This window comes from Metschnikowia bicuspidata, assembly GCF_001664035.1.
Source record: "Metschnikowia bicuspidata var. bicuspidata NRRL YB-4993 chromosome Unknown METBIscaffold_1, whole genome shotgun sequence".
In the NCBI taxonomy this organism is placed as follows: Eukaryota; Fungi; Ascomycota; class Pichiomycetes; order Serinales; family Metschnikowiaceae; genus Metschnikowia; species Metschnikowia bicuspidata.
This window is the reverse complement of record NW_017387731.1, coordinates 4716545-4739213: the sequence shown is the minus strand read 5'-3', so window position 1 is coordinate 4739213 and position 22669 is coordinate 4716545. Positions and strand designations below refer to the sequence as shown.

General features: G+C 48.5%; 7 protein-coding genes across 7 annotated transcripts; 3 read left to right on the top strand and 4 right to left on the bottom strand.

The window, feature by feature from the left end:
* Positions 1–911: 911 nt before the first annotated feature.
* METBIDRAFT_77129 (uncharacterized protein) lies at positions 912–1637 on the bottom strand (the record flags this gene model as incomplete). The annotated part of the gene is made up of 1 exon (XM_018858647.1): positions 912–1637. One exon carries the CDS (start codon positions 1635–1637, stop codon positions 912–914), a length of 726 nt encoding a protein of 241 aa, XP_018714786.1.
* Positions 1638–6371: 4734 nt separating this feature from the next.
* ELP3 (Elongator subunit) lies at positions 6372–8018 on the top strand (the record flags this gene model as incomplete). The annotated part of the gene is made up of 1 exon (XM_018856614.1): positions 6372–8018. One exon carries the CDS (start codon positions 6372–6374, stop codon positions 8016–8018), a length of 1647 nt encoding a protein of 548 aa, XP_018714785.1.
* A 502-nt stretch (positions 8019–8520) lies between these two features.
* On the bottom strand, positions 8521–10887 carry METBIDRAFT_77127 (serine/threonine protein kinase; the record flags this gene model as incomplete). The annotated part of the gene is made up of 4 exons (XM_018858646.1): positions 8521–9296; positions 9366–9618; positions 9667–10381; positions 10634–10887. The coding sequence occupies 4 exons, from the start codon at positions 10885–10887 to the stop codon at positions 8521–8523; spliced, it is 1998 nt and encodes a 665-aa protein (XP_018714784.1).
* A 1030-nt stretch (positions 10888–11917) lies between these two features.
* On the bottom strand, positions 11918–13996 carry MSI3 (adenyl-nucleotide exchange factor; the record flags this gene model as incomplete). The annotated part of the gene is made up of 1 exon (XM_018858645.1): positions 11918–13996. One exon carries the CDS (start codon positions 13994–13996, stop codon positions 11918–11920), a length of 2079 nt encoding a protein of 692 aa, XP_018714783.1.
* A 554-nt stretch (positions 13997–14550) lies between these two features.
* NPL4 (Npl4p) lies at positions 14551–16272 on the bottom strand (the record flags this gene model as incomplete). The annotated part of the gene is made up of 1 exon (XM_018858644.1): positions 14551–16272. One exon carries the CDS (start codon positions 16270–16272, stop codon positions 14551–14553), a length of 1722 nt encoding a protein of 573 aa, XP_018714782.1.
* Positions 16273–18305: 2033 nt separating this feature from the next.
* On the top strand, positions 18306–19085 carry METBIDRAFT_16248 (uncharacterized protein; the record flags this gene model as incomplete). The annotated part of the gene is made up of 1 exon (XM_018854632.1): positions 18306–19085. A coding segment is annotated over one exon (780 nt), but the record flags the coding sequence as incomplete, so codon positions are not given.
* Positions 19086–20338: 1253 nt separating this feature from the next.
* Positions 20339–21379, top strand: METBIDRAFT_35373 (glycosyltransferase family 15 protein; the record flags this gene model as incomplete). The annotated part of the gene is made up of 1 exon (XM_018856603.1): positions 20339–21379. One exon carries the CDS (start codon positions 20339–20341, stop codon positions 21377–21379), a length of 1041 nt encoding a protein of 346 aa, XP_018714780.1.
* Positions 21380–22669: the final 1290 nt, after the last annotated feature.

Genomic DNA, 22669 nt, shown 5'->3' with positions numbered 1-22669 from the left:
AGAGATTCTTTGAGCCAGCATTGGAGCTCGTCGACATCACCTTTGTTTGACATGAGTTTGCATTCACAAGGCGACTTTGCTATAGTAGACGATGACGATGACGCAGTTTCTGAAGATACATATTACGAGGACTATATCCCCGCCTCTTTGGGAAACCTTATCTTCACGCCGCAAGAGAAAAAACGGCGAGACTCCAGATCGCAGTCGGGGACATTGCTAGAGCGCCCGGACATTTACCTGGACTCGCTGGTCGAGACTGGTTTGTAGATACACTCACAGGGAATCAATCCGATGAACATTGGTGTGCTAGCTGGACTAGAACACGCGACCGGTGGGACGGAAAAATAGACACAAACTTCAAAATGTTAGGATGGCAGTTCATTGCTGTGCTCTTCAAGAACGAATGCCAAAGATCTGGATCGCAGAAGAGGGCTTGATGCGGTTAGGGACAGCTAAAATAAATAGACAAGACTATAGATTGACTTTCCAAAGGCAGGCAGAGATTGTAAGTGGGATGGGTTGGATCAGACAGGTGATGCAATGACCGCTGCTACCTTGATTGAGGTTTCCCGGAACATGCATTGCGATGGCCAAGTCTCAAAAGCACATTTGCGTGCAATGACAGGAGCAGGAGGCTTATCATATTGAGCGGAGACTTTCGGCATCATACGGGACTAGGTATTTTCCAGAAGCTTTAGGCATTAGCAGGCGCATAGAGAATGAAACCCAGCCAGAGTTTGTATTGGCTAAGATACGCTAGGAAAGTAGGAGGGCGCAAAGTCAGAGAGCAGGTCGCGGGACTATTCAGACAGAACACAGCCACACAAACGCTACTACATGTCCAGGAAGTTCCTGCCTACAGGGTGCCGGGGCAGCTCGAATACACAAGGGCAGCTTGGATGCGGGTCTATTTACAGTTGTTTCGCGGGCGGGGCGCGGTAGATATCGGCACACTCCCTCAAGTGGTGCTCGAGCGCCTTGATGTCGTTCATGTCCATCTGCGGCTTCAAGCCTCTGCGGTGGTCACTGTCGAATATGGTGCCCACAAACACCAACTCGTTCGTGTACGGGTTCATGGTCAAGACGATGTTGTCAGACACGGTTTTCTCCGTGCGCGTGGGCTCTGGCGACGCGTCGCCCGACACTATCATCTCCTGCTTGGTCACCACCTGCACCACGAACTGCACCAACGAGGTGACGTCGTTGGCGTCGGGGATGGGCACAAACACCACCAACTTGGGGTTCTTTTCGACGCTGAGCAAGTTCCACTTCAACTTCAGCCCGATAGGGAACGTGCGCACACGCGCCGTCAAGGACTTGATCACCTCGGAGCCGGCAATGCCATCCAACTGCGTCTGCACATAGGACTGTCTCTGGTTGATGGGCAACGAGCAGGCCGCGGCGAAGATCTTGTTTGTCTTGACGTACTTGTCCACGGCGAGCTCCTTCCAGTCGTTGAACCGGAGCTTCAACTTGGTGTCGTTCTTGAACCGCGAGATGGAGTAGGTGTTGAGGCCAAAGAGCCCGATGCGCTTGAAAAGCAACCGGGGCCACACCCGCACGGGCGCCTGCGAGTACTTTGGCGGCACGTAGTAATCACTGACCACACCGATGGCTTTGATGGGCATGGTGGTCATGGCGGCGCCCTTCTCCTTGGCTTTTTTGGCCGCTTGTTTGCCGGAGTCTTCCGTGGCATAGTGCCTGCGCAAGCCGACGGATGTGAGGCCGGCTGGCGCGGCCTGGATTTGGGCCCAGGGCCTGGCCGCGGCCCCGGAGGCCATGTGGGGGCCGGCCCGCACTCTCGCGATCATGCTCATCATGTTTGTGTGGAGCTGGCAGTTGCGTGTGGTGGAGGTTTCTAGGGCCAGGCCAGCTGATGGTTGGACTTTGGGTGCGAAAATTTGAGCCGGCCCTGCAGACATTGGGGCCGCGCATGGGCAGTGGACCTGGTGGATGCGCCAAACCGAAGGGCATCTATTAGTGGTGCTAGATGCTGGCAGACGGGTGTCTCTGGTCTCATGCTATTTTCTAGATCGGGATGGTGTAATTGTTTTCGAATTCTGGGCTGTGGGGAACCTGCTTTCGATGTGTGGACATCAAACCTCCTCTGTCACGCCCCTACTGTTAGCTAATACAGTGCCTCCAGTCATATGATACTTACGGAAAGAGAGATCCTGGAGGTTTTAGCAGCAACAGTCACATTTATTCTTTAGGCCCTTGCTGGGTCAGACTAATTGTGTTCTAGCGGGGGACTTCTATGAGATGAATTTCCAATCAAAGGACATTCGTCAGCTGTCCTGGCTGGGCCAATACGAGTGTCTCAAAAGTCAACTCAGTATCTGAATTAGACATCATTCAAATTTCAGGAGGAAGCTCTTCAGCGAACTGATTCAAAACCAGCGCAAGACCTAATGACACTATTACGCGTGTGTCTGCTTACCACGCCCGGCTCCCGAAACAATCGATGGACATTGGAAGTGGCGTTTGTTACGGTGTCTACTGTCCTCGCGAACAGGTCAGCGATATGGGCGCCTACACTCACAAAGCCAGGCATCGTTTATTTTTCAATCTGATATTTGTTTCAAGATTGGCGCTTCATAAAACACTTTAGGGATCCGTCAGCTTGCAAAAGAATGATCTGATGCTTTGATTGTACGACACTGCAATTCCGTCCACAACCCACGTCTTCGCCTGAGCAGTCCAAGTATGCAGACATTCAGGCTCTGGAGTATTAAGTTTTCTTCAGTCGTCGATATTGAGACCGAGCTTGGGGGTTTCAATTGCTAACACATTGTACATACACCAAGGGTAGTGACTGTTCCGAAGTGCGCCGCCATGTTTCAAGGGAGTTAAATTGTGCAACCCCAGGACTAAGTCCAATCTAGGTATGTTATTTGAAGTCTGTGTGTAGTGCATGTTCATGAGACCTTCGAAAATAGCATAAATGAAGTATGCCAGAATGTTTACAATGAAGTAGTTAGTTCTGCCCCTTATTCATCTGGGATAAACAGATTCGACTATTCTCACAAAATATTCGGAAAGTCTAATGCTTCCGCTCCTTTTCGAACTCGAATTAGGATATCCTCTAGATGGTGACATAGACTCTTTCCTGGTCAGATATTTCGACGAGCTACTTGGTATTAGACTATACCACGCATCAATACAGAAGCATTCATCAAAAAAAAAAAGTCCTCAGGATAATGAACACACTTTTGATAAAATCCAAACACTTAGCCAAAGTCAATACCTATTTTGCAAATCTGCTCCTAAAACGTCGCTGATAGAGATAGTCTTCATCTAACTACAGGTACCATGGGCCCCCACAGACGAATGTTATCACATTTTAAATGTGGTGATCTGATAAAGGCACTCGTGGCCGTCCTCGGCTACTAGGTATGTAAGCCTTACCTTCTGTTCACCACTAAGTATTAAGCAAACTCCAAGCTCGGAGAAAAACCTAGTACAAACACTCATGAAATCATTGTCGAGTTTGATAGATAGGGGTGAAGTAAATGGTGGTCAAGCCCGAGAAATCAGATACATATTCGACGCAATAGAGGAGTTGCCTAAGAATAAGACTCAACAAATCTGGGAAATCTTTCAGGAGCAAGCCAGAATATTACCACATTATAGTCCTCTTTTGTAAAGGTAAACTTTTGGCAGGTTTGAAGTAACTTTACCGGGAATTCCAAAGAAGCGCTCCATTGATACGATAAAAATCTTGTCTTAGTCTAGCTGATTCTTGAGTATCTAGATGATAGCTGTGACATCATTACTCAAAGTTTTATGAGACCTTTCTATTATTAACAGCGTTTTTCACCATTACTAAACGTTTGGAACTAAGAGCCTCCCCTCTTTTGAATATTCTCTGGAGGTATGCATACAAAGGTTGGCCTACACTACTTCAATAACGAAAAAGATAAAGCGTTTGAGCAAGTTAAAAAGAAAATATTCTAAAGACAAATCTTGGAAAATTAATGTGATAAACTAGATAAAAGGGGCGACTTCGAGCACGGTGTAGCCTCCGCCAAGAAACCTTCCTGGGAATCAGGCAAAAAAAAAAAGGATTGCAAAAATTTTGAGTGTCAATCTAAAGAGTTTTGCCCACACTGCTTCAAGATGCATTGACTCGCTGTCTGCTCAGGCATCAGCAAAAATACGCGTGTTACACAGCAACGTATCTCATTCCGAGTGTTGTCATAAAAATTTGCTTTATAGTTTTTGTAGGCTTTTGCAGTATCACTCGGAATCAACAGTTGCTAGTAGAAGTGGAACCTATGCAAACACAGCCATAAACTCGAAGCATTTGTGGCCGCAACTAGAGACGAACTAAGATAAACTACAAAACTGAATTTTGCCATATCACGCTCACCGTTGTCAATAAATTAGGTGCTCGACAACCCTACATATTAAAATATCATAATTCAAAATTGAGTTGAAGCGTAGAGATTTTCAAAAAAAGTTGACCTCTTACGAAAAAAAAATAAATAGCTTTCAAGGTATAAATTTACGGCTTCTACCCCATGCAGCAACTTATCATTATTGTTAAATGTCATTTTGTTGGCTAGCCTCTCCTGGGCTTTGGATTTTATATAGCTCTGTCCATTGTGAAAACACAAACATTCACTACCAGGCCTAATTTGCTGCTCAAAGAAGTAAGGACAGTGTATGGCGCCTTTTGAACAACTAGTTGTTTTTAAAAAACAACACTTTTATCTGGAATATTTTTCGTGTGAAACGTAGAAAAAGACAAACATCAAGACAGTTTCCTAAAGCCGGACTTTTGAAGCTGATACATTTCGAATAAACTTGTTCTTTTGAAAGCCTGTTAACCGAAGATATAGCTTTCACTAAGTGAGCAATATATTTCATCTCCTTTTTTTTTACCTCTGTTTTTATTTCCACCATGTCTACAACAAAGAAGCCTCCTTGATATACAAAGCGACAACAATTATTTCAACCATTAGTATCTAAGCCCAGAAATCACCGAAGGTCTCTTTATCTGTTATTTATGTTGGAGACCAAATTTCATTTAAATTCGCATGTAGCGAAGACGGTATTGAGCGATGTAAACCCAAAAAATATTCGGAGAAGGTCTTTCACTTAATTTTGAGTGTCGAAAAACAGATAACAGCTTGAATTAGAATTTCTGTAGACATGGAAATTCCGCACAATTTCGTGAATACAGGCGCACAGGCGCGGCTGCAAAATACAAAAGGGGTACGGGTCTTCATCCCTGTTGTCCTTACAGCGAAGTTGTGATCTTTATTTATCGCCAGATATGCAGAAGATACCACTAAGATTTTTTGTCCGCCCGTCATTCTTTAGTAGTAAAACACTGCTGTCAAGACTTTAAACTGCTGTCAGCCCTTCTTTACTTCCACGAACCTTTCCTTATGGTTGTAGGTTGTCTCAGCAAAAGAATCCAAGAACAAAGTTTGATTGTCCAAAGCTAGTAAAAGAAGCCGCTGATCAGGGTTCAAATCCATTCGCTTACACAGCAAAGTATTTCTTACCTTCTATCCAGGTAAAACTCTGCAGGTCTAAGTCATCAACTCAAGAGGTATTTCAAATTATGATTCTCCTGTCATAAGCAGACATGACATGGTTTGTGACAGCGAAGCTTCTTTCTCAATCAATTGTGGTGGTTCTGAAAGCACGTAATAATCTACCTAAAATAATTATCGGAAAATTTAGTGTTGGAAATCCAATAACAAATCCACAGGAGATGTTGTTCGATTGGCGGAACAATCAACGCGCCCACAAATCTCGTTGATTGGAGGCATGAAACGCGAGGCTCAGATTGCCAAAGAAAATTATGCAGGGAAAAAGAAAGAAAACAAACGAAAGAAACGAAAGAAACGAAGAGTCGGATATTCGACGAGTCCAAAACCCTTATGGGCTGCTTAGAATATGAGAGGAAGCGAGGGCCCAACGGTACCCGATTTTCTCACGTCAGTCAGGTCAAAAATCAAGCCCCATGCCGCGCTTTATTTCGCAGGCCCTGGGTCATTATACCTGGACCGGGTACTGCAATACTACCCTCTGGTGACATATTCAGGTCTCCGTTATGAAGACCGATGCATCGGGAATTTCACAGCATCTTCAATATTTTCAAAAGAGAGAAAATCGGCCCGTGGGACAGAACAGAGGCGGAGGCAGTGGGTCACGTGACCGGTTCTGGCTCGCATTCGTCGGGGCCCAGCCAGTGCGCCCGTCATCTCACCATCACTGTCCCACTAGGCACTCCAAAGTCGCACCTTGAAAGCGCAGCTTGAAACCGCATCTCAAAATCGGACCTCAGACTCGCACGCAGCATCGCATCTCGCACCCTCTTCAGGACTTTTCTTTGCCCCACCACTCCGCCCAAAATGGCCCCCGGCAAGAAACTAGCGCCCGAAAAAGAACGCTTCCTTCTGTGCTGCAGCGACATCTCGCTCGAGCTTGTGGCGTCGCTCAGCAATGCTCGCGATATCAACCTCAATGGGCTCATCACGCGGCACGCCAAAAAGCACCGCTTGAAGAATCAGCCGCGGCTCACAGACATCATCCTGGCGATCCCGGACCAGCATAAAAAATACTTGATTCCGAAACTCAAAGCCAAGCCTGTGCGCACGGCGTCCGGAATTGCCGTGGTCGCCGTCATGTGCAAGCCCCACCGCTGCCCTCACATTGCCTACACCGGCAACATCTGCGTGTACTGTCCCGGAGGCCCGGACTCGGATTTCGAGTACTCCACCCAGTCATACACGGGCTACGAGCCCACATCCATGCGTGCCATTCGCGCTCGCTACGATCCCTACGAGCAAGCACGGGGCCGTGTGGACCAGCTCCGCCTGTTGGGCCACTCCATCGACAAGGTGGAGTACATTGTGATGGGCGGTACCTTCATGTCGTTGCCCGTGGACTACCGTGAGACATTTATCGCGCAGCTTCACAACGCGTTGTCCGGCTACACGGGCCGCGACCTCGACGAGGCCATCCGCTACTCACAGCAGGCACAGACTAAGTGCGTGGGTATCACCATCGAAACACGGCCAGACTACTGCACGGAGACCCACTTGAGCGATATGTTACGGTACGGCTGCACACGTTTGGAGGTGGGTGTGCAGTCTGTGTACGAGGACGTGGCACGTGACACCAACAGAGGACACACAGTCAAGGCCGTGTGCGAGACGTTCGCCGTAGCAAAGGACGCGGGCTACAAGGTGGTCAGTCACATGATGCCGGACTTGCCCAACGTGGGCATGGAGCGTGATCTCCAGCAGTTTGTCGAGTATTTCGAAAACCCGGCATTCCGCACAGACGGGCTCAAGATCTATCCGACCTTGGTCATCCGCGGCACAGGCTTGTACGAGCTTTGGAAACAGGGCCTCTACAAGTCGTACTCCGCCAACGCGTTGATCGACTTGGTAGCGCGCATCATGGCGCTCGTGCCACCTTGGACCCGCATTTATCGCGTGCAGCGTGACATCCCCATGCCCTTGGTGTCGTCGGGCGTGGAGAACGGTAACCTTCGTGAGTTGGCCTTGGCCCGCATGAAAGATTTCGGCACTCTGTGCCGTGATGTCCGCACGCGCGAGGTGGGAATCCAGGAGGTCCATCACAAAGTTTCCCCGGACCAGGTAGAGTTGATCCGCAGGGACTACTATGCCAATGGTGGCTGGGAGACCTTTTTGTCGTACGAGGACCCGAAGCAGGACATCTTGATTGGCCTCTTACGTTTGCGCAAGGCCCTGAAAAAGCACACCTTCCGCCGCGAGTTCACAGCGCAGCCCACATCCATTGTCCGTGAGCTCCACGTGTATGGTTCTGTGGTGCCTTTACATTCACGAGACCCGCGCAAATTCCAGCATCAGGGCTTTGGTACCTTGCTTATGGAAGAGGCTGAGCGCATTGCGCGTGAGGAGCACGGCACGAGCAAGATCTCCGTTATCTCGGGCGTGGGTGTGCGGAACTACTACGCCAAGTTAGGCTACCATTTGGATGGGCCGTACATGTCCAAGATGCTCGACTAGAGTATACGCTCTGGGCTGCATCAGGATTTGGTATGGCTCGATGAGGGTGAGTGTGGGATCTGTAGGCGTCTGGAAAATGGTCCTATGGGGTTGAGAGAAACTTGCTAAAACTGTAATATAATTTCACATTTGTACATATTCAGCCGAGACTGCTTGAGCTGAACCGAATGGGATGTTGAAATGGGAATACAGTAGACATTGACATGGTCTGATAGGGCTGAAGTGCGACGTGAACCTGGGAGTGTAATGCGATTATGAATACAGTGTTTGTCGCTCGAATGGGAATTCAAACGGAAGGACTGTTGTCGAATATACAAAGCTGCTTGAACTGAAACAAAATCTAATATTAAAACTATAATACAAATATACTTAGAGATGCTGGGAATAATGTGAACAGGGCCAACCTTGCGTAGAAATATTGCTTGGGGAATAGTAAGCCAATCGCGCGTAGAAGGCTTTCTTGTAGAATGCAATTAGTATGGGGGAGAGAACGCGTGTGCACTCACTGATGAGCAAAATACTGGCGATGGTTGTGTCTGCTACCCTGGTTGGGATGGCCACCTTCTCTGGACCATCCTGGAATGTCTTCGCCAGAGCCGCCAACCGGCCGCTCGAGCACTACGTTTTCGAGTCCCAACGCATCGCTGAGCCAGGGATGGTTGATCATACCACCGGCGTCAGCCCTCATTTCGGGCTGCAATGTCAACATTGGCAGAAGAAAGTCAGCAATCTCCACGGCATCGCTCACAGGAAACTTATACTTTTCAATCAACACGTTCTTCAAGCCCCATGGCTTTAACTTGGAGATACGGTGAAGCTCGCCTTTATGGTTGAAGAATTCACGGGTGTTGAAACCCTCTTTCAACATTGTCCGAGGAAAGTATCCAATCAACTCGATGATCTGCGCGATGTGGTCGTCGTCCTTGGTGTACGATTTGCCATTCCTAGGGTCGAAAAGATAGTCTCCTGTCAATAACTCGAATATCAAACATGCGAAAGACCATAAGTCCGCCGAGGCACCCCAGTGGTAGCCAAGGAGAACTTCTGGGGACCTGTACTGCCGAGTTTGGATCTCGTCCGTGAAATGATGATGAACCCAGCATGCATTTCCCAAATCAGCAATTTTCACTGAAATCAATTCATCCTCGTTAATGACTGTATGCTCGTTACATGGTTTGCCGTTTGATTCTCCGAAAAATGTTCCAGGGTTGTTTCCATTGTGAGAAATTGACATCGAGTTGAGGGAGTTGTTCAAGCTTTTCTCATTGGTCTCGGATTCTTCATTCTCTGAGTTGTTAACAAAAGATCCGTGGCTATGCATATGCTTGATTGAAGAGCCTTGAGCACTCGGGATACCCGTGGTCTGTGCGAGTCCCATTGATGCCTCATGGGTTTCATTCACCTTAAACGAGGATCCTTCCATGATGTAAGGGGACTGGCCCAAAATAGGCTTCACGGGTGTGTTGCTGGTGGTAGCTGCTATGCCTTGAACATTAGCAAAAGCCTTGCTGAAGGACCTCAAAGGCGAGGGCAATGGCTGGGATCCAGTAATGAGGGTCTGCCTGCGCAGACCTCTTCCGTTTCTTCCCAAATTAGGGGACTTTGGCATTTCGGAAATAGACTTCACTCTCTGGAACGGAGTGTTTACCTGGGGGCTGGTAGGGGTGTCAGAGCCAGCACTGGAAAGAACATTGGTTCTCGACTTTGTGCGCAGTAACTTTCGTTGGAGTTTCACTTGGTTTTCCTCTTCTTCGACCATTTTGACGATCTGCTCCACGTCACCTATTTCAATAAGCACATTTTCGGGCTTGAGATCAGTGTGTATGACACCGCACATTCTATGCAAAAAGTCTAAGCAAGCCAAGAGTTGCTTAGCGATCTGCTTCACAAAAACCACAGGAATACCACGGTGTTTGTACCGGCGAATAAGGCCAAGTAGGTTCTCTCCCAAGACCTCGAAAACCATGCAGACATGGACACCGTTCGGGCCCTGGTGGGTGAACGTGTCGAGGAGCTGGATCACGTGCTGATGGCCCGGATGGCGCAATTCTGCAGTGGTGACCTTATCCAAAAGCTTGATCTCATCGATGGCCGTGTCGGTGTAGTGCTTCGCACTGCGCACGATTTTCATGGCCACGTGGCACTGCTTATCGTTGTCCCTGGCCAACCACACCGTCGAAAAATGGCCCCATCCGAGCTTACGAACCAACGTGTACTTGTTGTTCTTGTACGTTTCTCCAATGAAGCACGTGTGGTACCCGCCAGGCACGTAGTCCTTGAGATCTTCCTCGTTCTCGGGGTTTACATTGGAGTAGTCATCGTCGTCGTCATCGTCGTCGTCGTCGCCATCTTCGTGGTTCTCACTGAGATCAAGGTCGTGCGTGTCACCTTGGAGACTTGAGTCTCCAGTTGAATCCTGGGGGGCCCCGTTTTCGGGCACATGACCCAAGTCTTTGCTGGACGTGGAACCTGGTTCCTTGCGCTTGTAGTCCACGGTTTCCAGACTATATTCAGAGTCCTCGAGCGTGCTGTGCCGCTCAAGGAAGCTCCCTTGATTCATGTGTGAGTACAGCTCTGCGAGCCGGTCTTTTAAGGATGCCAAGTGGGGTTCCGACTGCTCATCAAAAGTGGTCGTTATTGGGGCCAAGTCGGGCCGGAAAGACTTGACCAGCGGCGACAGAGTGGCTGTCGACGCCAGCCCGGCCAAAGGGAGAAATCCTATTCCCAGCACATCGCCCTGATTAATGCTGTTGTGGCGCACGGGCGGCTTTTCAGCTTTATACGTGAAGTGCGTTTGGGGCTGGCTTTCTTGGTTGGCATCGGCTTTTTGGATCGCTATCGACAAGTTGGACTTTTTGGAAAGTGGCATTAGACTTTCGAGAAGAGGGTTCTGAATCAACGCCTTTTCAGCTAGGGTCTCTCTATGGGCTCTGGCCTATGTGTTTGTGTGAAGTCGCAGGGAAGGATATTTGCGGTTTCACTTGGCTCTTAAATCACCCGAAAAAGACACGGGAGTTAGATTGGTGATTTCTTGGTGCTTTGAAACCTAACACAAGAGGGCTTTTGAGGTCGTAGCCTTGTGTTCGAGGAGGGCACTGAATCTAGGGAAGTGTTTTTTCGTGACTTTCTCGATTTCTCAACTTGGCCTTTTTTCTGCTTCTCTTCACCTCGGGTAGCTTTGCTGATGACCGGGGCTGATTGACCGCTGTTTTGATGACACACTCCTTGGGCGAGAAGAGCTGTTGAGATTCACACAGGTCTGAGTGAATGAGCTGTGTGCACGGGTTCGGGAAAAGAGGTTCTCTTTTTTTTCCTTTTTGCGTAGAGATTTCTGAGTACTAGTTAGAGCGGTCGCTGAGTGTCGGGCCGAACGGGGTCACGTGACAATCGTCTGAGGTTGAAGTGGTGTTCTGACTGGATTTTCTGGTGAGTTCAGAGACGGAAGTATTCAGGTTGTGTTGGGAAAATTTTGGGGCTTGCTTTAGGAAAAGAAAAGCGGATATTATCCTGGGAAGAGTTCACCACTCAACCCCACGAATTTGTTTCAGCACGTCCTTCTTAAATTTGCCCTGTAGGTCTCTTTGTTCTGCTGTATATGGAAATTTGAGCGCTCAAGCGCGGATGGTGCAGCACTTAAATCGGCTTTAGTCACTCATTTTTACTCTGATGTGATGCAGTGATTTGTTCTGTTCGCATCGCCATCGAAAATACACGAAACACGGCCAAAAACTTGTTGATGATCTCTCAGCGTTCGCTCGTCTCGCCAGTCGCGCCTGCGTTGGACACTGTGCTACGCTCATCCGTCCATTTTCACATATAATTTATTGCTATGTAAACCATTCAATTGACAAATGCTGTGCGCCAATCACCCAGTATTGAGGCCAAGCATAACAATCTGCTTAGTCAAGCTCCATTTCCTCGGCCTCAGCCTTTGGAGCCTGCTCAGCACCACCCTTCGAAGCCTCTCTGGCAGCAGCCATCTTCTCGGCCATGGCAGCCATCTGGGAAGCTTCCTGCTTCTGTCTGATCGCTTGCTTCTTCTCCTCTTGGTCAGCCAAGTAACGGCCCTTGATCAAGTTACCGGTGGAAGCCAACTCCTCGTACTTGGCGATGTATTTGGCCTTGGTCGAGTCGTAACCGTCCTCGTACAACCAGTCGGCGGTCTTGGTCAACATGGCGTTCAACTTCTCTTTCTCGGCGTCGGAAGCAAAGTTCTTGTATTGCTCCTCCAATTTGCCTCTCAACTCGTAGATGTACTCCTCCAAAGCGTTCTTTCTGTCCTCGGTGTCCGCAACCAACTTGTCAGCGACAGTCATGGCGCTCTCCTTCTCGAAAAGGGCGTTTCTTTGCTCATCGTTCAAGGCAGAAGAGAACATCTCGATCTTCAAGTCGTCCTTCTTGACCAACTTCTTGACCTCCTTGTACTCAGGCTCGGCGTCGGCCTCCTCGCCCTCCTTCTCGACCAATTCCTTCACGATCTTTTCCTCAACAGTGTGAGCAGACTCGATTGTGTAGAAACCAGATGGGTCGTTTCTCAACTTCAACTTGACGGCGATAGACTGCTCACCCTCAACTGGAACGACACCCTTGATCAGCCATTTGGCAATCACAGGCTCGGCGCCCGCTGGGAGCTCCTCCTTGTTGGTGTATCTGGCCTCGACGTCGAAGTCACCCTTTCTGAACAAGGTAATGATCTTAGTGGAGGGGAAAGCGCCACCTCTTGGGAACACCTCGAGGTGGTCGTCGTCCTCCTCGTCCTTGTCCCAGAAGTAGGAGACCGAGTATGGGTTGAAGTCCTCGAACTTGAATGGTCTCACTCTCATGGTTGGGGAGTGCATGGCACAGATGAAAGCGTTACCTCTGGCAATGGCCTCGTCTTGGATCAAGGTCGTGGACAAAGGCTTGCCGAAGAACTCGCTCAATCTGGTCTTCAAGGATGGCACTCTGGTGCAGCCACCGATAATCTCAATGGAGTCGAGGTCGGAGGTGGTGAGACCGGCGTCCTTCAAAGCCACCTCGATTGGGACATGGATTCTGTCCAACAATGGAGTGACGTACTTCTCCAACTCCTCTCTGGTCAAGGAGGAAGAGACGTCCACATCGTTCATAAGCGACTCGATGTTGATAGGAGCCTGGGTGTTGGCAGACAAGACCTTCTTGACTTTTTCGGAAGCAGCAATGACTTTGTAGAAAGCCTTGGGGTTCTCCTTGACGTCGATCTTGTACTTGGACTTGAACTCCTCGGCAAAGTGGTTGGCAATGGCTAGGTCGAAGTCACGGCCACCAAAGTGCTTATCGTAGGCAGAACCCAAGATCTTCAACTCACCCTTCTTGACGGCGGCGATGGAAACTTGGTACGAGGAGTGGCCAATGTCAACGAAGGCGACCTTCTTTGGCTCGTCCTCTGGCAAGTCGTTTTGCTTGAAGACACCGTAACCAACAGCGGCGGCAGTGACTTCATTGACGATTCTGACTGGGTTCAAGCCGGCAATTCTGCAGGCGTCCGAGGCAGCGCGTCTCTGCTTCTCGGTGTACCAGACAGGCACGGAAATACACACATCCGAAATGACAGCCTTGGTCTCCTTGGCAGTGATGTCCTTGATTTTGCCGAGGTACATGGCAGTCAATTGAGTGAAGTTGAACTCCTGCTGTTCGCCGGCAAATCTGACCTTGGCGCTGACTTGGCCATCCTCGTTCTCCAACAAGGTTGGGGCGAAGTACTTCTTCTCGATCTCAAAGTCTGGGTCGTTGAAGTTCAAGCCCAAGACTCTCTTCAAGTTGTCGACAGTGTTCTTCAAGTTGGAGGTTTGCTGGTCTTTTCCAGACTCACCGATGGATCTGTTCTTCATGCCAAATCCGACGAGGGAAGGCGTGGAACGGTTCGACACTTCATTGACAATGATGTCGATACCTCTATTTATGGCACAGGCAATAACCGTGTTGTTGTTACCGAGATCAACACCTAATGGAGCAGACATTTCGTGTGAGTAATTTTCTGTAGTGTGGAAAAAGATGATGTCCGGTCTGTGCGCTTCAGCAGGTGCCCGGTAATTAAACACGAAAAAAAAAGTGCGGTGCGCCCACGACTCATCTAGAAGCTTCGAGAACCACTTCCAAATGGATGGCTACTGAAGTCTAAAACTGCAAAAATAGATCGATTACCGGCATTGCCTCTTTTTCTTGGAAGAAAGCTCAATAGACTCAAAGCTAAACTCGAGAAGAATCGATTGCAAGCGTGTGCTGGCGTGGCTCATTCACCCGTATTCGTTGCGCCAGCAGCAGCAATAGAGCGGCCCTGCTTTCACTGTGCTGCGCAGTGCTGAGGCGGACCATGTATAATCATGCATCTTTGCAGCAAAAGCAGTCTAATAATCGAGATGATACCGTCATGAAAATTCTCTATCTTCCTCTATCTTCCTCTGTCTCTCTCTCTCTCTCTCTCTCTGTTCAAGATATCTTGCCCACACAGTTCCGGAATTCTTCCGTTTAGCTCGTGCATGCCAAAAAGATATTCGTCTTTAAGAGAGTTCATTCAGGCACTATGCTCCAAAATGGTGAGGAGGGTCATCCAGCCACCGGACTCCAAGAGAGCCACGTAGTCTTCAGTCTTCTTGTCCTTAACACAACGGAGTAGCAAGTCAATTTCGTCCCCGCTCAAAATCTCCATATTGATCAAGTATACCAAAAAATGGAAGTCCCGGAGGTTAGACAAATCGCCGTTGCCCAGCAGCAACTGCGTTTGCACAGCTTGCGTGTTCTGGAGCTCGCCAATAAAGTCTCTCGCCTCTATCGGAAACTGCAGCACAAACATTGGTTCGGGTGCTAAGGGGAAGGAGTCCAGCAACGTGACCAAGAGAAAGTCCACGGGAAAAGCAGGCTTGGCGTTCTCCTTGACCTCCAAGCCATACTCGTTGATCTTCGAGTAGAACACGTCTGGCACGTACCGCGTCCCACTCGTTTCCTTGATGTGAATCATGTTTGGGTGCGTCGAAGCACTGATGTCGTCAGCCTTGACCAAGGCCTCTGCGCTGGCCGAGACCTGGTACGCACGAGGCTCGATTTCGCCCTCAAGACCGCCCGTGATGACGCACGTGACAAACTTCGACGAGAAGCGCCCGGACTTGGCCCACTGGGTCACATTGGGGTACCGCACCTGGTTACGCGCAGCCATGATGGCCTCGACGCACGAGAGAAAGAAACTGTCCTTGTGTCTCTTGCACAAGACTTTTCCGTCGGATGTTTTTGCGTCCGTCAAGTCGGTGAAGACCACTCCTACTTTGTAGAGCCCCAACCCACCGGCTACCTTGTCGACCAACTCTTCGTCCTTCCACTCGAGAAGCGTGACGCCGTCAAGCTCGCTCGCCTGGGGCGGCTCGAAAATGGCCTCGACAACCGCTTTGATGCCAAGAGGCACCTTCTCGTACGGCTCGTATCGGCCGTATAGAACGCCGTACGGCTGCACGCCAGACTGTCTCCATGTGTCGATGAACTTATTGAGGATGGTGTGGTCGGCATACTCCAAGTGGTCGACCATGCGGAACTTTTGTTGTTGGAGGGTGATGGGCGCAGGCTGGCACTTGGAGCATATTCCCTTGGGATATGGCGAGTGGCCGTTTGCACAGCGCAAGTCGATCGAGTAGTCGGGCCCCTTGAGCGGGGCGATGTACGACAGGCCGCTGGCGCGGTTGTTCTGCTGCTCGTTCAACTCCTTCACGTGTGCATGGAACGACTTGTGCTTGACGCCGTACTCGTCCAAGTAGTCCCGGTTCCAGGGCGGCAACGGCGAGCAGTACTCGCACATTCCCTTCTCTCCGTGCCTACACATATACAGTTTCGGGCGCAGAATCATTCCTTCCTGCTTGTCTAGAAGATCGTCCACAGGCAACTGGGACAGCTTTGCGTTTTGGCCAACAATGTCTGAGATCTCCTCGCCGCTGATCGCAATGGTGCCGTTGACAGACTGCGCCACCGCCGTGACAGGGCCGCCGGCTGCACCGGCTTCTGGCACGGCCAGATCGCTGGTCTCTAGATGCAAAAAGAGAATGTCGCCATTCTTCAAGCCGAGGTCGGAGACCAGCTTTCCGGCAAAGTCGGTGGCAGGTTTGCCCTTCTCGCCCGGCGAGTTGTTCACATAGAGATCGCCACCCGAAAACGCAAATTGTGCGGTGGCGTCTTGGAGGGCATCGCTGAATGCCTGCGCCGGGTCCGCCGATACCCGGACCATTCCAGATTTGGATCGAAACCGGATGATCATGTTTGTGTGCAAAAGTAGAGAGATACGGTGAACTTGGACCTGGGTCTTGGGCCTCGTTCCGTGGTGCGCGTGCCGTATCATATCAGTAGCGCCACGCCTGTACGAAGGTCGTGGAAGGCCGCTGAGAAAGTGCGGAGAGTAGGGCCGGGGCAGGGCCAGGGTCTGGGGCCACCGGACCCAAGAATGCATTGGCGGCTCTGGGTTCTGTTTTTTTTTTTCAAGCCACAAGAAGCCGCCAAATCGGCAAAAAACGTCACTGTGCTGTTTGTGGCTTTCTTCTGGGCCACAGTGGTTTTTGCTTCTGGTTCACCTGTAATACATAGGTCCTAATAAACTAAACAGACCTTCTACCAATGTAGGTGCACCAGCCATGTCAACCACACCCGGGGATTAAAGTTTGCGTGGTTTGTTTCCCGCTCGTATTTTCAAGCCAAGCCGCTATTTTTCTGGCTCTTTTCTGACTATATTTCCCGGGTTGTCATCATTCACAGAGTGTTCTTCCTTGCTTTCCTCGCTTCACTGTCTCCAGGGCCAACTTTCGCACCGGTCCGACACCCAGCATGTTCCAGATCCAGCAGGGCCTATGGAAGCAACAGACCAAAAAAGTACAGGGCAGCCTAAGCCCAAGATCCAACGTTTTGCCACACTCATATGTTCCTATGTAGATAATGGCTGAAGCTGCGCTTTTTCCGGAACACCCGGCTGTGTTCAAGGACCCCATTGTGAGGCTTGCACTGCTGCCGGCCTGGTCCAAAGAGTCGCTCCAGCCAACAGAACACCCAGAAATCACAACAGATGGCAATCTGCTACACAGTCTCTCAGACCACCAGGCTCAGAAATTTATACATGACAAGCACGGAGATAGTCGACTCTTGCCCCTTCGGCAATTGTCTGGGGATTCGGCCGCCAAAAAAACGGGGTTCCTTCCAATCAGCAGCGCAGATTTGGGCCATGAATGTTTACAAGCTACAAGTCTAGCAATGTTTGGTGTAAGACGCTCTGCGGATTCTCTCAAAAGACTTGACGTGTCTGATGCACGTGCGTATACGAAGAAAGGTATCTCCAGTACCAAACTGTCAGTTATGAATCAGGTCCAGACTCAAAGTGCTTATCGGATCGAACCCGCCCCGAGACTCGCGGTTGACTGTGACCCTTTTGCTGAATTTGGCGAAACAGACCACGAGAATTCGAGCCCCACTGATGAACTTGAGGACTGCGTATCGGAGAGTCCTTCGAAGCAAACCATGATATCACAAGTGCTGTCTCTTACTATCAATCATACCGCGATTAATCAAGATGTCTGTGAACCCTATAATGCTTTTACAAATGCGTCGGGAAGTATACCACTGCGGTCCTCTCCTTATCAACCGAATACACGAGTCGCGCCGTGGCTCAATTGGCTAATGTCTTCGAGCTCAAGTAATTCAGAAGATGATAAAGTTTCTAGCTGTCCAAAAGCTGTGACTGCTATGGTTGAGCTCACAGGTATCCGAAATCCCGCAGACAAAGATACTCTTGATATTGCCGAGGACTCTCAAACTGACAGGTACGGTTTCTACATGTACTCAAAAAACAAAGAGGGACACACTCGATTCTCCAAATGTGAAGAATCGGGCACTACTAGGAAGGAGGAAAATACTTACCGTAATAGCGAGTGCGCGATACCACTAGCTCAGAAGTACTCAAGCCCAGTGGGTCAAGCTTCATTGGCCGAAACTACGTTACAGCGGTCTAGTTCTTCATGGCCGCTGGCCGTGGAATCATCCTCCACCCATGAGAGATTTTCTCAGAGCATGCAAAAACTCAGAATCTTGAGTAAGCAGCACGATGAAAGAATTCAGCGGCGTGTGGCCAAATGGGACGCTTTTATGGCAGACGTGGAAAGATCTTGTTTTTCCAAAGAATACATCGGGAGTGATGATATCGAATTTTTTGGGTTCAAGGCATCACGGCTACTTCTGCGACGACACAGCTCCTCGTGGTTCTCGGGCATCACCAAGGACGGCAAAGTCGAAACTCGGCTTTACAATGATCTCCTCCGGTTGAAAAGCACAGACGGTTTTCCCTCAAAATACAGGAACTTACTCTGGCTTGAACTCTCTGGTGCCTCGAACAAATCTGTGCCCGGAGAGTTCCATCGCTTGCTCTGCCTCTGCCAAGAGTCCTCGGATCCATCAATCCGAACAAACGTGGAACAAATCAATCTAGATGTACATCGAACTCTCTCTTCAAACAAATTTTTCTTCGATGTTGAGAAATGTCAGCCGGGCCCCCATTTTTGTAAATTGCAAAATATTTTGTACGCTTTCATTGTTCACAACCCAAAGGTTGGTTATTCACAAGGAATGAATCGAATCGTTGGTAATTTGTTGCTTGCGACGAGCGAAGGGTCAAGCCAGGGAACGGTTGGTATAAGCGAGGAAGGCGTATTCTGGATGTTTGTTGGTATTGTTGAGGACCTTCTCCCAAGATACGAGCAACTTTTCTTTTTTGATCCGAATGCGCTTCCATTTATTCAGAATGATGTTTCCATCGCCGTGAAACAACATTTTGCAAATCTTTTGCCGCAACTTTTTGGACACTTGAACCTGCTACGGGTAGAGATCGAAATCATTGTGCTTGGATGGTGGTTAGGACTCTTTTCTGAAATTTTGAAGTCTCTTGACATCTGGTTCCATGTTATTGATGGACTCATGTTGGCAAAAAATCCTAATGTAAAGCTCTGCGCATACAGTATTGCCATTTTCAAGCTTTGCGAACGTGAGTTGTTTGATTTGAAGACTACTGGCGAAGTTTACAGTTATTTTGAAAGGTTGAAAAATGGGACAGCGTCTTTTGTTCGTAATGTTGACTTCTTGACCACTTGCACGTCGATCGAAAGCCGGTTGGAGTTGATTAAAGAGCCGAAACAATAAGACAGAATTACTCTCTGAATGCATTTTCGAAAGCATTTTAAAAAGCATTTGCAAATATTTTTTGAAGTCTCTTAGTAGCGTACTTTACTCCGGATACATTCAATTGAAATACTCCATATGGGATTATGGGATCTGAAGCCGCAATCTTTTGAATCCATTATCAAACAAACGAGTGACCGACATACGTGATATGTGACAAGAATTCACGAAAATATTTTCAGAGGGTCCGAAACACAGAGTATGCAAGATCAGGAGATACACAATCAGTTTCAGTTCCGCTTCAAGTGGTATCTACGTAGTGCTGTTTCATGTTTTAATGTGGTACTTGAATATACGTTGAGGAATGATGTTAGCCATCAATGAGTTTTGCTCCGAGCATAAGACAGCACCTTCCCAAGTCAAGCTGTATCGCGTTTACTGGTTCATGCTCTACTTTTGAACCTTGACTTGCTTGGGCCCAACCTAAGCTTCTCTCAATTTCACTGATAGAATGTGCCTACGTGTATAATAAAATATCATACACTGCAGCGATGTGCAGTTCGTAAAGCCTTGTTCCAGCAAGACACGCGCCAGGGCTGGTATTGGAATTTCCTCAAATGTGTTGTTTGTGTCTCCAGCGCAATTGTTTGAATCTTTCATGTCTGTCTCAAACTAATTAGCCTCCAAGGAGCCTCTGCGGAAAGATAAAATACATTTTTCCAACATTTAAAAGTCGGTTCCTGAGTCCACGAATGTGGATCAGGCAAATACTAAGGCCACGAGGCCTGTATAAAACCTCCCAGCCCCGATTTTAACAATTCGAGTCTCGCCGTCCCCCTCGAGACATTTCGTCGAAGCCGTCGGCAAAAAGACTAACCTCGATGTTCAATCTTCCAAGGAGCCAGAACAGAAAGGCAGTGATCGGGGCTTCGGCTCTTCTAGCAATACTCTTTCTTTTTTTCTTGCGCCTGAACAATATTTCGGGCTCATTCAGCACACTGCCTGTTATTTACATAGACGCCAACACCGGCAATGTTTTGCCCAACTTTGATCCCCAAAACCCGACAAACCTTAGGCAAATTGCTCAAGAGGCAGGGGCAGGAGGGGCAGAAGATGTTGCGGAACCCATAAAAGATGTGGTCAATGAGAAAGAGGCTGCTCTCCAGCAGACCATGCAAGGTCTCTCAACAAGCCAAGACCAACAAAACTTGAAGCCTGGCGATTGCCCTGTTCCTGGCGAAAGAGTAAAGGCCACGTTTGTCTCTTTGGCTAGAAATCTGGAACTCTACGATCTACTTCCTGCTATCCGTAATGTGGAGGATCGGTTTAACCGCAAGTTTCACTACGACTGGATTTTCTTAAACGACGAGCCATTCTCGGAGGAATTCAAGAGGGTGACTGGATCCATCGTTTCGGGCACAGCAAAGTACGGGCTTGTGCCAAAGGAACATTGGGGCTATCCGGCTTGGATTGACCAGGAAAAGGCGAAGAAAAGTCGTGACGATATGGAAAAAGCGAGAATCATCTACGGTGGGTCAGAGTCCTACAGACACATGTGCCGTTATGAGTCGGGTTTTTTCTTCAGACACCCATTGATGGAGGAATACGACTGGTACTGGAGAGTGGAGCCAGGAATTAAGATTCATTGCGATTTGGACTACGACGTGTTCAAATTCATGGAAGAAAATGGAAAGGACTATGGATTCACCATCACGATCCACGAGTTTGAGAAAACCATTCCAACATTGTGGCAGCATACCAAAGACTTCATCAAATTGCACCCTGAGCACGTGGCGCAGGATAACTTGATGAAATTTGTGAGTAATGATAATGGTGAGACGTACAACTTATGTCATTTCTGGTCCAATTTCGAGGTGGCATCGTTGAAGTTTTTGAGATCGAAGGCTTATATGGACTATTTCGAGTATCTCGACAAGCAGGGGGGATTCTTCTACGAGCGTTGGGGAGATGCTCCCGTACATTCGATTGCGGTTTCGCTATTCATGCCCAAAAACAAGATACATTTCTTTGAGGATGTGGGATACACGCATGCACCATACACACAATGTCCCTTGAACGACAAATTCAGAGCTGACCACAAATGTGACTGTAAGCCTGAATCGGACTTTACCTTCCGGGGGTATAGTTGTGGAAACCAGTACTACAACGCGATGGGCATCGAGAAACCTGTCGAGTGGGAACACTTTCAGTGATGACGTCACCGCTATGACGATATCTCTACATATGTGACCTAGGTGTTCTCTTTTCCTATCAATACTTGGGAGGCCTTTAATACATAGTTCTGCGAAAGTTTATTTGCGAATATAGACGTATCATGGTGGCTATTTGACCTGTGCAGTACATTTTGAATGATAAGCATCTTTTACTAAAGAAGCTGCAAAATCATTGAGAGGCTTCATGCAAAGGCGGACTTGCTTCCTGTAAGTGTGTGGTATTTTAATACAAATACGCGAACAAAGTCTGAAGGAGTGCGGTTGCGAGTACCTTAAGTTTTGGCTGGTGGGGTTGTGGGGCGATTCCGAGGAAAGCCGTGCCCTACTTCCTGCGTTGAGTATCGTTTGGTCGAACGAGCTTTAAGGTCATTTGGAAACAGAAGGTTGTAGGTGTGTTTGTTACTAATTTAAGTGGCCATTTTTCATCTATTTCAAATGAAACGAAAAATTGCAAACGATTGAACGCGACACTGTATCGTGAAGCCATCTCCACTTTGGACACTCGTATTCATTGTATGTGTCAGAGGAATGACTTGGGACTACCGAGAAGTGGGCATGGACTGTGCGCTGAGACCAAAACTTGGACCTCCCCAATATCATCCCATGCTAAGACTACGCTGCATACTAAATTGATGTTACGGCAGTCGCGACAATAAGTGATGAGCAGACGTGTGCATTGGAATCTTGCGACTGACATTTTTAGCATTGCATGCGATACTCTGCAAGGGTCACATCTATCGCGTAGAAGCTTATAGGTTAATCTGGAGGCAAGACTGAATGGCTTGCAAATAAAGGTATAGCCGAGACCAAAGAGAGAGAAAGCATGGGCCACAGGGATTAAGGCAAACTTGAGTTGCAAGGTGCGCCTGATTATATGGGTAGAGAAGCCATATCACAACCCACAACACAAGACACAACACAACACACAACACGCAACTCACAAAACACAACTCACAACTCACAAAACACAACTCACAACACACAACACACAACACACAACACACAACTCACAACTCACAAAACACAACTCACAAAACACAACTCACAACACACAACTCACAACACGCAAAACACAACTCACAACTCACAAAACACAACTCACAAAACACAACTCACAACACGCAAAACACAACTCACAACACACAACTCACAACACGCAACTCACAAAACACAACACGCAAAACACAACTCACAACACGCAAAACACAACACACAACACACAACACACAACTCACAACTCACAAAACACAACTCACAAAACACAACTCA